Source organism: Pseudomyrmex gracilis, unplaced genomic scaffold (genome assembly GCF_002006095.1).
Source record: "Pseudomyrmex gracilis isolate BER0280 unplaced genomic scaffold, ASM200609v1 scaffold_318, whole genome shotgun sequence".
NCBI classification, from domain to species: Eukaryota; Metazoa; Arthropoda; class Insecta; order Hymenoptera; family Formicidae; genus Pseudomyrmex; species Pseudomyrmex gracilis.
Genome location: NW_018020902.1, coordinates 28775 through 42175, shown reverse-complemented (window position 1 = coordinate 42175; position 13401 = coordinate 28775). Strand labels below are relative to the sequence as shown.

The 13401-nt window shown below is 34.0% G+C and overlaps 1 protein-coding gene across 2 annotated transcripts in view; it reads left to right on the top strand.

The window, feature by feature from the left end:
* LOC109860036 overlaps nt 1–13401 on the top strand; it is a 48135-nt gene that overhangs the window by 28837 nt on the left and 5897 nt on the right. The window contains exon 12 of one of the 2 annotated variants that reach the window (XM_020438876.1): nt 5885–5959. The exons of the other annotated variant lie outside the window; for it this stretch is intronic. Within the exon in view, the coding sequence (XP_020294465.1) occupies nt 5885–5890 (6 nt within the window). The 3' untranslated portion in view covers nt 5891–5959. Of the gene's footprint in view, nt 1–5884; nt 5960–13401 lie in introns of those variants that run through there. 2 annotated transcript variants of the gene reach the window in all.

Here is a 13401-nt window from a genome sequence, read left to right as displayed (position 1 = left end):
ATATGGGTTTCGAGCTCAGATTATGGTGTTTTTTGAGGTTATGGCGGAACTCCGACCCGATGGGGTTTAATGGACCTCGGATTCGGATTCAGCGATCCCAAAAACATATAATAAACATGGTCTGATCCCCAGGCCAAAGAAATTTTTTTTTTTGTGTGGCTGTGTAATTAATCACAGATGCCTCAGTAATACTTTTCTGTAAAGTATCTAAACCAAAAACATGTACAGATCGCTGTTATGCAATTGTTTGCCTGTAAAACGTAAGATGTTTCCAAACTTAAGAAAGATACTGTAAATAATTACCATACCATCAATACGTACAGTTACATTCATCATGCGGTAAATCACAAAGCAAATTTCATAAATCCTCACACTAATTGTCACACGCAAAATATTGAAAAAATTTGGCGAGATATGCGAAGTAATATTCCGCGTTTTGGGACATCGATAGAACATTACAAATCAAGAGGCACGGTAGTGCCTCGCGCCAAGTATATGCGCAAACAAAGTGCGCGCGCGAGGTACCCCGTGCCTCTTATACGCGAGAATGGCCGATGAGAATTTTCGAGTTTTCAGATCTCAACAACGGCTAAACCGATCGAATTCGGCCTAGACTCGATCGAAAGTTGAGATATTTTGTATAAAATATCTCAAATATTATATTATATCTTTTAAGATATTTATATTATATCTTTTTTAAGATATATCTTTTAAGATATTTTGTTTTGTCGTTGGGTCGACAATTCCCTGAGTTAAAGATTCTAGCAGATATACTTTAATCGGTGTGTCTTTAAATATATATTTTATTATTTGAATTATTCTTGTTTTATTAGTTACGTCTCCTATAGGAGATTGCTATTGAAATTACTGTGCGATTATTTGAGATTGCGTATTTTTTCAGATTAATTAAGCATGAAAGACATTAAATATGTCTTCACATTAAATATGTCTTCTATGCGTGCTGGAGTGCTTTTATTTTCGCATGTAATGAGATTTACTTCGGTTAAGGGTTTCTTTTTTGCAATTTCGATATTTCCCGATGTGAGAGTTACGTCTTCCGCTTTATTCTCATTGTTGTTCGAAAGAGTAATTTTTAGTTTAGGAAAAGGGTAAGTTTTCTTCCTTAAAAGACCCTTTATGCTACGTGAGATTTGAGGGACTATGTTGTCGGTTTCCCACAAAGAATCGTTTAGTGCATGTTGTAAAAATAGGCTATAACTCGCATCTGTATTAGTACTACTCTTCTGCCTGAAGAACTAATATTTGTGGATTTCTAGAAAGCGCGTCTGCATTAGTATTCTGTTTTCCTTCTTTGTACAAGACTTTATAATCATATTCTTCTAATTTTAATCGCCAACGCATTAAACGGGATGACGGATCTTTGACATTAAATAGTCAAGTTAACGGTTTGTGGTCGGTAATAATTTTAAATTGTTTGCCGTACAAGTAGGGTCGAAAATGTTTCGTTGCCCAGACAATAGCCAAAAGTTTTTTTTCCGTGGTATTGTAATTTCGTTCTGCTTTATTTAATATTCGTGAGGCATATACAACTGGAAGATCCTCCGTCTATTTTTCTTTGCAATAAAATTGCGCCAATACCTTTGTCACTAGCATCGGTCGTTGATAAAAATTCTTTACTAAAATCTGGATACTGTAAAATTGGTTCGCTTGACAATAATTGTTTTAATTAATATATGATTTATTTAGTTCAAAAACCAAACGTTTCGATTGCACATTGAGTCATCATCAGTGGTACAAATGAAAAAGAATCAAGTCAAATATCAACGTGCGACGTAATAATAATTCATTCACTAACATAAATTCACATTTAAACTACCAGGGCCAAGCAAAAAGCGCGCAACGCCTAAGCCAAACGTCGAGTCGCGCAAATCCGATTCACTTGATAAACCAAGAGCAAGAACATACACAATCCGAGCAATCTCGCGAAATCTCATCTGTATCCCATTCGACGAGCTCAGAAATTCAAGAGACCGATTTTTGTTAGATACGGGCGCTGATATAAATATTATTAAAGCTAATGCTCTAAATCGCGATACATTCATATGTATAGATGAAAAGGTAGAAATTCAAGGCATAACGGAAGAAAAACAGCAAACTCTCGGAACCGCATATTTATACTCGAATACAAGAATTCACGAATTTCACGTAGTATCTGATAGATTTCCTCTAAAAGAACAAGGAATCATAGGTTCCACGTTTCTACGTCAAGGAAACGCAAAAATCGATTTTGAAACGCGAACAGTAACAATCAGTAATAATCAATCATTTCCAATAGAGTTTAGTAATTGGGTAACACTACCGAGCAGAACTATTTTTTCTGTGGCAATCCACACTAAACAACGTAATGTCGAGAATGCGCTAATAAATCACCAAGAACTAGAGCACGGTATTTTCTTAATAGATAGCATTGTAAAAGTAAATTACTCGGGTGAAACTTATACGTACGTAACTAATACGACAGAAAAAGAAATTAATTTAGAGATATCTGCAATTGATGTAGAGCCAGTGGATATTACCACGAGCCAAAGGGAGAGCTTTACATATCAAATTGATTCAGTAATCTCGAAAAATTTAATACAAAAGCTAGATTTACTGAAACAAAACTTGTGATTAAATCATTTAAATAGAGAAGAGAAACAATCGATACAACCCGTAATTGAAAATTTTAACGATATATTTTATCTACCGGGAGATAAACTAAAAGGAACCGATAGAATTACACATTCTATAAACACAACGGATAATATTCCGGCATATGTAAAGCAATATAGATATCCGCCGGTTCATAAACATGAGATTAAAAACCAAGTTGACAAACTGTTAGAACAAGATATCATCCAACCGTCTGTTTCGCCATATAACGCCGCTTTGGATCGTCCCCAAAAAGCCCGACGCCGAAAGTCATAAACGATGGCGACTAGTGATCGATTTCCGTAAACTAAACGAAAAAAAAACGATCGGAGACGCGTATTTCTTGCTTAACATATCGGATATTCTAGGCCAACTGGGCAAAGCCAGATACTTTTCATGTTTCGATTTAGCTTCGGATTTCCATCAAATTTCTATGAACTCGCAAGACGCTATAAAAACAGCTTTTAATAAAGAAAGGTGAGGGCCAATACGAGGTAAAAAACAGCTGATGTATGTAGCCAATCAATTAATATATGATTTATTCAATTCAAAAGCCAAACGTTTCGACTGCACATTGAGTCATCATCAGTGGTACAAATAAAAAAGAATCAAGTCCAATATCAAAGTCTAGGCATCAACAGTCCAAGCATGTTAGAAGCACAACATGATTGTCTTCAAGAAGAAAAGTTGTTTACTTAGAGAAATTTAAAAGTCACTGTTAACCATGCTTAAAATTTACATGTTGAACAACTATACATATATACGTATACGTATATATATCTACACGCACGTTTCCGCACAACATCCTGGAAACAGGATCTTATTGACCATATTTATTACTTAGTTTGGAAACCTTCAGAGCTTTAAAAGATTTTCTTAATCTTCGACTTTGTTGATGTGCGCCGGAATGATCTGCGTTTTCTGTTAATTCTACTCTGTGTACGTGATCGTTTATATTGATTTCGATACTCGAAGTTTCGCGATTATTATCGGAATTAGTGTTGTTACTATAACTATCTAACGAGTTACTTTCCGAACTATCGGAATTATAATGCGGTTCAATATTTCTAAAATTTACAAAATTCATAAGCTTACAATAATACGATGCGCAGCATGTTGATGATAGGATGCTTCACGCCGCTGAAGATAAGTTGATGATGAGAGGTGATCTTTTTTGTGCTGGCCGTCCACGGAGTCTCGTCGTCGCTGTCGTTCTCCTTTTCTTACTTAGCTGCTATGCTTGTTCTGGAGCATCCTGATTATGTCGTTTTTTACCTCAGGGTTGATCGACACGCGAACTACATGTCGTGGTGTTATCGGTTGACAGGCAGAAACTCAGCAGATCACTTGGAGTGTACTCTCGTTGGATTCATCAAATATTAAATTGCAGCTGACCTTGGATCTTCTACTTCGATAATCTTGCTGTGAAGACTGCGAAGTTTCCTCGAATTCTAAGCCTCGAAATGTGTCTCACACCTTGCTTCTTTTCTGATTCGGACGAATTTTGCAGCAACCAGCCCAGATTCAGCAGAAAAAGAAATTTTGCACTTTTCACAGTGCTGTCATCCCACCGCTGCCACCAATTGTTAAGTGCCGGATAGTCACGTAATAAGATAAAAGAATATGCAGGATACTTTCTGTGAGGTGCTTTATTAAGGTGAGAAGTGGTGTTACTCGTCTGAGCTGCGAACGAGAACTAATTTGTCTTAAACTAAAAACGTGTGAGCTAGACCTTTGTTTCTAGGGCGTAATATTTGTCTTTCAGTGAGTCATAGATTCATGCAACGGATAACGAAGGAATTTAGGGAGAGTGTTTGTAAGGAGAGGAAGTTTATCGGTCCGTATTTATTAGTTTATGATTTCGACGGGTCGTATGTGTCAACGAAGGAAGTAGATAAAATCGTAAACTTGAGTGGCGACAGGGATTGCGGCACGTAGAAACAGCGCACACGAACAATAGTTCTCGCTTGTGTGCGTAGGGGTAAACGGTACAGTCGTTGGCCTCCAGACCATGATTGGCCTTATTGTCAAAATTGAAGAATAATAAGAAATCACTTATGTTATATTCTCTGATATGAACATATTTAAATTCTTTATAGTTTTTTTTTTCAGATGCAATTAATACTTTGCCACTTACTATAATACTTTTAATATTAGATAAGTGAATAGTGCAACACGTTCAACATTACACTAATCTAATCAAAAAGTCATAAGAATGAACCTTATGATTTGATATATTTTAATGTGTTTAACAATATTTATGGTATAAATAACATTTTATTCTCATTAGGTATAACAAATGAAAGTTGAAATTTTACAAAATATGTTAAACGTTTGCAGACAATAATAAAAATATTAATGGTCAACAATTATCATATTAATAGTATTGAATAACAATGATTGGCCAGGGAGCTAATAACTGTTTTGTGGTTATGATAATGGACAAATAGTCATTGACCTCGTGTGTTAGTTGCTGCTATTGAAAAAGGATAAACTAGTAAATTTAAATTTGTTAGAAATCCCTAAATAGTTTGAAAAATTAGTTGGATTAGTTTGGAAAGTAGTTTTTTAAATTTGATGTTTTCTTCAAAAAATGAAAAGTGCAATTTTTTTAAGTCTTTCTTTTAATAAGACTATTAAAAGAAACTAAGACTAAATCTTTGTTTTAGTGATGACAAATCCTTTTTAAAAGAACCGGAGTAAATAGCTAAAACTAAAGTCATTAATAAGTTGCATAAGTTGCAGGTTTACTTTAAAAAATAACATAAGGTATTCAGTAAAAATATATCCAATAAAAGATATTTTATAAATATATTTTATTACTTGTATATGGCTATAAATTTTTTTAGTTGTACATGTATTTGTACATGGTTATAAATATACAATATATGAATCTATAAAAATAAGTATATTTTTTTCCCAAACAAAACATTCTTTAAAAAATAAAATTATAATTTTAAAAACATAAGTTAGTTTTCTTTATTATTAATGATTTTCTTTTTTTTAATGTTTACTTTCTTTTGCTTCATCTCCTGCTGCTTTTGCAATGTAACTAAGTTTTTTGCTTCTTTTATTTTCTCTGCTACCTGCTGTTTTTTTTTAATTTTAAGTTTTCTAGTCTCTCTTTTCTTTTTTTCTATTTTCTCAAGTTTTTTTTTTTCGTTTAACTTCTATTGACATGACGAGATTACATATGATTTTTTTTCTGTAAATTTTTTTCTCTTTCTTTTAGGTGTAGGTGGATTGGATAAAAAGTTGTGTAATCTTTTGGAACAATCACTACGATGCGAAAGAGATAAATCAAATACAAATTCGTCATTATTAGTAATTTTGGAAATTTCCTTATTAGTGTTAGACTCATAAATAATATTATTATTCAAAGTAGTATCAATTATAATATCATTAATATCAGCCTTATCAATAGTATTTTTATCAATTATCTCATCTGTTTCAGTTATAGTAGTTGTATCAGTTATCACAGTAACATTAATATCGTTATCACTAATTTTTTCAATGTCACATGTATAATTGTCTACAGTATTATATGTTATAATGTTATTAATATCAACCTCATCAATAGTATTTTTATCAGTTATCTTATCTGTTTCAGTCATATTAGTTGTATCAGTTATCACAGTAACATTAATATCGTTATCATTAATGTTTTCAATATCACATGTATAATTGTCTACAGTATTATTATATGTTAGAGAATCATTTGATATGGTAATAGGTATATTATTAAGATCTTGCAATTCATTCAATTGCTCTTTTTGTTTAGATAATGACGTTCTTTGTAAATTTTCTTTGCATACAGTGGTAGTAACATCTTGAGACTTTTTATATTCTTCCAGCAATCTTTGTAGAATAATAAATTCCTCTGATTCCTTTTGTGCTGCTTTTTCAGAGAATGTTTTCAGTTGATGCAATAAATCATTTCCTACAATCTTTGTAAATATTTCAAAAGAAAGTGTAGCTGTCATAGGTGGATTATATTTAGCTAAAACCTTTTTGGTACCAAGACATTTCGAATAATCTACAGCATTTGGATCCCATGGATTTGGTTCCATGACATGACTGATTTGTAGTGTTGTATGACTACTGTGACTATCCACAAATAATATTACTGGAAACATGACTTTTGCGTTTATTAAATAAGAGTAAAATATATTTTTTATGTAGTCGTAAAATGTGTCTGCGTTTATCCAACCATTTGGTGTAACACAAATACCCCAATTGTTAGGTACTGAATTTGCAATTGTGGATGGAAATCTTTTATAAGGATATATAACGGTAGGGGGAGTTATTATTCCGGATGCACAAAATGTAAACAATACAGTTACATTCATTTTAGCATTGCTTTTGTCAATATCATATACGTTTCGTGCTCCACAGGGAGCTAAAACATTTTTCATTTTGGGACATATCATGAAAGAAGTCTCATCACTATTATATATTCCAGATGGATCATTTAAAATATATAAATAATTCTTTTCTTTCAGATAATTATAAATGTCTTTGAATTTCGTATGTCATTTTCTTCTACACATGAACTAGCACTTGTGATTGGTTCTGGAAATCTTTCAGTAATACACTAGGATTCCTTCTTAAAAAAGCTTTATACCAATCATTTCTTGGTGTGTTATTATTAAATAGATTTTTTAAACCAGTAGTCTTTAAAAATTCATTAACACAGAAGACAGTACGCTTTCTTTTCGTCGTGAAAATCCTTTCCTACTGCATTCAATAATCCAGTTTACTAAGTCTTGTTCTCCAATAAAACCTGGAGGTGGACCTTGTGATATTTTAGAAAACTTCTCACTGAGTCTAAATTGAATAGTGGATCTTAGAATCAAATGTATCTTCGATGCTTGACGTACCGACATTCCATTGCGTATTGCAGACAGAGCCTCTTCTACTTTTTCTTCAGTATATTTTTTAAAGTATTTATTCCCCGCTTTGACTTTTGGCATCTTCTTAAAAATTTTAATCCTTAATCCAAATAGTACATAACTTTATAGGTTACAAGTTTACTAACCATACTAATCAAGACTAAATATTTTTATATACACATATATTTATTGTAATGAACTAGTATAATACTTTCTTTAACAATAAATAATCTTAACAACAAATTTTAATTGCAACTTATACATCACAAAGCATTGAAAAAGATAAGAACAATTTGCAGACGCTCATGAAAAGTTCAATTTAAAGATTGAAGGGCCAATACGAGCCAAAACACTGGATATTCTTGTGTAATAACAAATTTAATTTATTGAATACATCAGACGTTTCGATCCTTGTGTTGAATCTTCCTCAGTGACATACTACGTATAAGAATAGAATATAAAAATAATAATGATTTGGCTGGTTGAAAACACAGATTCTTACATTATTGTGATAAAAGATTTAAACACTCACTAAGAATTAATAAGCAGGAAGCACATCAGGTTTATACAAGATAACAAAAGTACGTTGTCATTATTAATAAAAAAACTTCTCAATGGCTATAAAATAAATAAATTAATAAACCAATTATGAACACATTATTTAGTCAGTAAGTAAAAACGAAAGTTACTTGTCAAGAAGATGAAGACATAAATTCAAATTAAACGTTATCTTTACGATTGATATTGACACACTGGTATGCCACCTTCACAAAAAACACAAGTAAATATAAGCAGTTTCCCCCGCACACAGGCTCAATAACAGTTCAAATTATTTGTATGTAGTCACGGAACATAACGGAAAAAGTTTATTTGCTACTATACAAGTCAAGAAACGAGACGTAGGACGGTAAGAGGAATGTCGTGTGTAGGTAGATCGGGTCATTCTTAACAGAAAAGTTATATACGATTTTGCAAAATTCGCAATATTTATTGAGATATGAATTAATAAATGTGAACCAATGAAGGCGCGGGGAGCGATAATCGGACTCTATAGGTGTGCACGATTATCAGATGAAAAGAAAAATGGCTTCTCTCATGTAATGTCTTAGTAACGAGAGGCGGAGGAAACAAACAAGCGCGGAACGACTCAGTTTCTTGCAATCGGGCGCTATTCGGCGGTACGCAGCGAGCAGCGGCGAGCGAGGAGTAGAGCTGATAATTGTGCACGCCTATAGAGTCCGATCATCGCTCCCCGCGCCTTCATTGGTTTACATTTATTAATTCATATCTCAATAAATATTGCGAATTTTGCAAAATGGTATATAACTTTTCTGTTCAGAATAACTCGATCTACCTACACACGTCGGCTTTATAGTTCGTTGTCAGACACCCTGTATAAATGTACATATTATTTATTTTATTTTATTTATTTATTGATACTTCAGCCTGACGGCCAAGAAGGGAACTTGGTTACAACTTTCTTACAACACACTCTTTGTCTCTTATCATACCTTATCCTATTTCATATCTCGTGTTTCGTGCACGCTTGTTACATCTATTATCCTTCCTGATCTGACCTGCTCTATCTAATCTCTTATCTCTTTCTCATACCTAACCTACATTATAAAATATACACTGTAAAATATACTAAATATCACAAATTTGGTTTTAATTTTAATTCTGCTTATCTTGCAATCACGCAATCATATAATCCTCCCTCACGGACATATTTCATATATTACATATGCACACATATATAACTCTACTATATCATCTTATATTACACTGTTTTTACTTATATACCTTATATATATAAATACCTTAAATTATCTTATCTTAGTTTAGCTTAAATTAGTTTCTTCTTTACCCTTTATACGTTACCTAATTCTTCCTTTCAATTAGTTAATCTACCTCTCTTTCCTCCTCCTCTTCCACATTCTGACTAGAGTTTATTTTATTCTCTTTTTCTTTTTCTACCTTCTTTTTCTCTCTGAATCTTTTTTCTTTTTCTTTCCATAGCCTTACTAGAACCCTATCTTTTTCTTTTCCTAGATTATCATCAAATATATTTTCAATTCTTTCCCTCTTGTCTTTGCCTAGTTTATTAAACCATTCCTTAACTATCTCGCAATCCTCCACATAATGTGTTATATCATCCTTCCTTTTCTCACAGAAGATACACTTTCTTTTTCCCTCTTCTAGCCAATATTTATTGTTTTCTTCCATATTCCCACATCTTACTCTTATTAATGCTCTTACTCGATCTCCTTCCTCACCCTCTTCCTGCCTCTCTTTTCGCAGATAACATGGAATCTTCCTCTTTAAGCAATTCCTTATATCTACTGTTATATCTTGCCTCCCTTATTTGACTTTCCTGTATCTGTTTTTGTATATCTCTTTCTCTTTTTATCATCATCCTCTCAAAATCTAAATCTATATTCGAGTCTAGTAAATTTTCGAAAGCTTCTATTCCCCACCCATTTCTGTTCAACTACCTTTCTTTCTCTTTGCTATATTGATCCTTATTTCCTTGCCCTTTTTTCTCTTCGCTACACAGCTTGACTAAATTATTTTCACTTGATTCCCTTACCTTAATGTCGTACCTCAGTGTTCTAGTTCCCCATCTAATTTTCATCTTTTCCTTTCCTACCTCTCTCCGTATAACATAGCTCGGGGTGCAAAAGTCTCATCTGAAAACCCATCTTATATAGTCCATCATAATTTTCTCTAGTTCTGTCTTCTCCTCCCAACTCCATATTTCTACTTCATAGGACATAACGCTTTGCACTAAATATCTAAAGAGTATCCACCTTCTCTTAAAATCATTCTTGCAGATTTTTTCTCCCAGTCTCCATACCTTATTTACCGCTATCCTCCCTTTTCTACTGAGTTCCTTAATGTGATCATTGTCGCCTTTCCTATTAAACGTAAAACCTAAATACTTAAAACACCTAACCTTTTCTATATTTTTATTTTCTCATTTAACTTGATCGCTATCTTTGCCACCCCTGCTATTAAACACAATTAACTTAGATTTACCCGCACAGAGTTCCAGTTTCCTTTGTTTCAAAAATCTTTTCAGCCTGCCCATCATGTCTTCCATAGCTGTTTTGTTCTTCGCTAACAGGACGATGTCATCTGCATAGGCAAGCGACCAAATTCTTCTATTTCCAATCGTAACTCCTCCTATATTTGTCTACGCCAATTCCTCCTCCAAGTCCGCAATATACAGGTTGAAAAGCGTAAGACTCAATACACACTCCTGCCTTACTCTCTTATTCACTTTAAATCCTCTGGTGAGCCCCTTCGGAGTTCTTACCACTACTTCCGTTCTCGCGTATATGTTCCTCAGCTTCGTTATCAGTTCCTCACTTATTCCTTTCTTTTCCAAGATTCTCCACCTCCCTATCTACATTGTCGAAGGCTGCTTTCAAATCGATGAACAGTGCGTATACTTTCTCTCTCCCTTTCTCATTGGCTTTTTCTCTCTGAACCAAATGGTTCAACACATATATATTGTCAAAAGTCGATCTTTCTTTTCTAAATCCTGCGTGATTTTCCGGGATCATTTCCTTCTCTTCTACTTCTTGCTCTAATTTACTTCTTATCAATTCTGCGTACACTTTATATGCAGTGCATAGCAGTGATATCTCTCTATAATTTGCTGCAACATTGTGATCACCTTGCTTGTATATGGGGACTATTATACTTTTTCTCCATTCTTCCGGTATTCTTCCTTTGCACCAAGCCTTCCTTATTACCTCCGTCAACCCCTTCTTTACCGTTTCTCCACCTAGTCTCCAGGCCTCCATTGGGATGCCATCTATTCCCGCTGCCTTTTTCATTTTCATTTTCTTTACGACTTTTCTTATTTCTTCTTCCGATGGGTCATCCACTTGCCTCTTGTCTTTTATTTGTTTGTCCTCTTTTTCCCATTCCTCTTATCCTCTTCTGCCTCACACGTCTTCTGCCCTTCTAACAGATTCACAAAGTGCTTTCTCCATTCCTCCACTTCTATGTTTGGCTCTCTCGTTTCTCTTTTCTTTCTCCTTTTGTTTATAAACCTCCATACCTCTGCTTCCGTCCTAATCATTTTCAGTGTTTTCTCTTCTTCTTCTCTTTTCTCTTTTCTTTTCTTTTCCATATATCTTCTCCATTTCTTCTTCTGTTCTAAGTATTCTTTCCTCGTTATTTTATCTCTTTTCCATTTCTTATAGCTCCTCTTGTTATCCCTTTTCATCTTTGTGCAACTTCTGTCCCACCATTCCTTAAATTCTATTCTTTTCGTTTGGATCCTAATATCCTTTTTTATNATTGCCTTATCTACTAGCTCTTTTAGTTTCTTTCATGTAAAATCTAGACTCATCTCCTCCTGCTCTTCCGTCCAGCCTATTTCTTTCGTATTTGCAATAAAACTTTCTGTTGCCTCGATGTCCCAGCAGATAACTTTCTTTTCCTTCTGTGCCTCTTCCTTTCTTGTTCTTCCTTTGTATCTTCTATCTTCCTCTTGCTCCATGCTTATCCTCACGCGGATTGGCATATGGTCCGAGTTCACTCTTTCTTCCACCTTAAAATCCACTCTTGTTCATTATCGGCTCATTTACAAAAACATAGTCAATCACCGTGCTACCTCTTTCTCCTACATAGGTGAATTCACCTTTCCAGTCACTTTCAATTTTCTTATTTAAAATGTTTAAACCTTTCTTCTGCATTATACCTATGAATTTATCTTCGCCATTGCTTATTATTTTATCCTTACTTTTCCTCTCCACACCTTCTTCGTTCTCTTCTCCTCTTAATTCACCCGTCCTTATATTGAAATCTTCCCCTACTATTATATACTCTTTTTCGAACCTTTTCGTTATCTTCGCAATGGCTTCTTCTACCTCTTTGCTTTTGTATCTTCTGTTATATATCAAGATGATGTTTAAATTTCTTTTCTCATCCTCCTTCCTTATATGTAATATATCTTCGTATCCCGTTTCCACTATCTTCCAACGGTTTTCCTTCCAATCTTTCTTTAATCCTACAATTAAACCTCCCCTTGTTCTTCCTTTACCTCTTACTTTTGTTGCATGCCTACAAAACCACACGTGAGTATCTGGAAGTTTAACTCTCACACCTTCCTATTCTTTTTCGGTAATCCAAGTTTCACTTAATCCTATGAAGTCGAATGCTTTTACAAAATTCCATAATTCTAAATTTTTCCAAACTAATAAATATATATTCGGTCATGAGAGCTGTTCGCTAGGTGTTGTGCGGAAATTATACGTGTATATATATACATATATACGTGTTCACGTGTAAATTTTTACACGTGAAATTCGAATTGTAATAACAATTTTAAAATTCATATAGGATGCTATACTTGCATCTCGTATATGAGAGATCCCAAATATCCCCCTAATTGAAATTAAATTTATATTGAGAAAAAAACTCTTCGGCCAGGAGTCGAACCTGGAATCTCCGGTTTTCCGTGTCGTCGCCTTTTCTATTCGGCCACCAAGGCACTTGGAGTTTTTCTCGCAGTATTCATACATATATATTCGAAAAAACGCCATCTTCCTCTAGCGTGATTAAACAATTAAAGAATCTTTTAAGGCTCCGAAGTTTCCAAACTAATAAATATACAGGGTGCGGCGCCAAAATCCGGACAAATTATATATGTTTTTCTAAATATGTTTTATTGCTACAATGAAAAGATTTACAAAATTTGTTTAGCTCCATTGTTTGTAAGGCCATAAATAATATATTTACTCAATATATCCCCCGCTTGCTTGAATGATCGCCTCCATTCTCGGTCTGAATCGTGCGCAAGCACGCTTTAATGCGTCACGGTCCATATCGGTGAATGCCG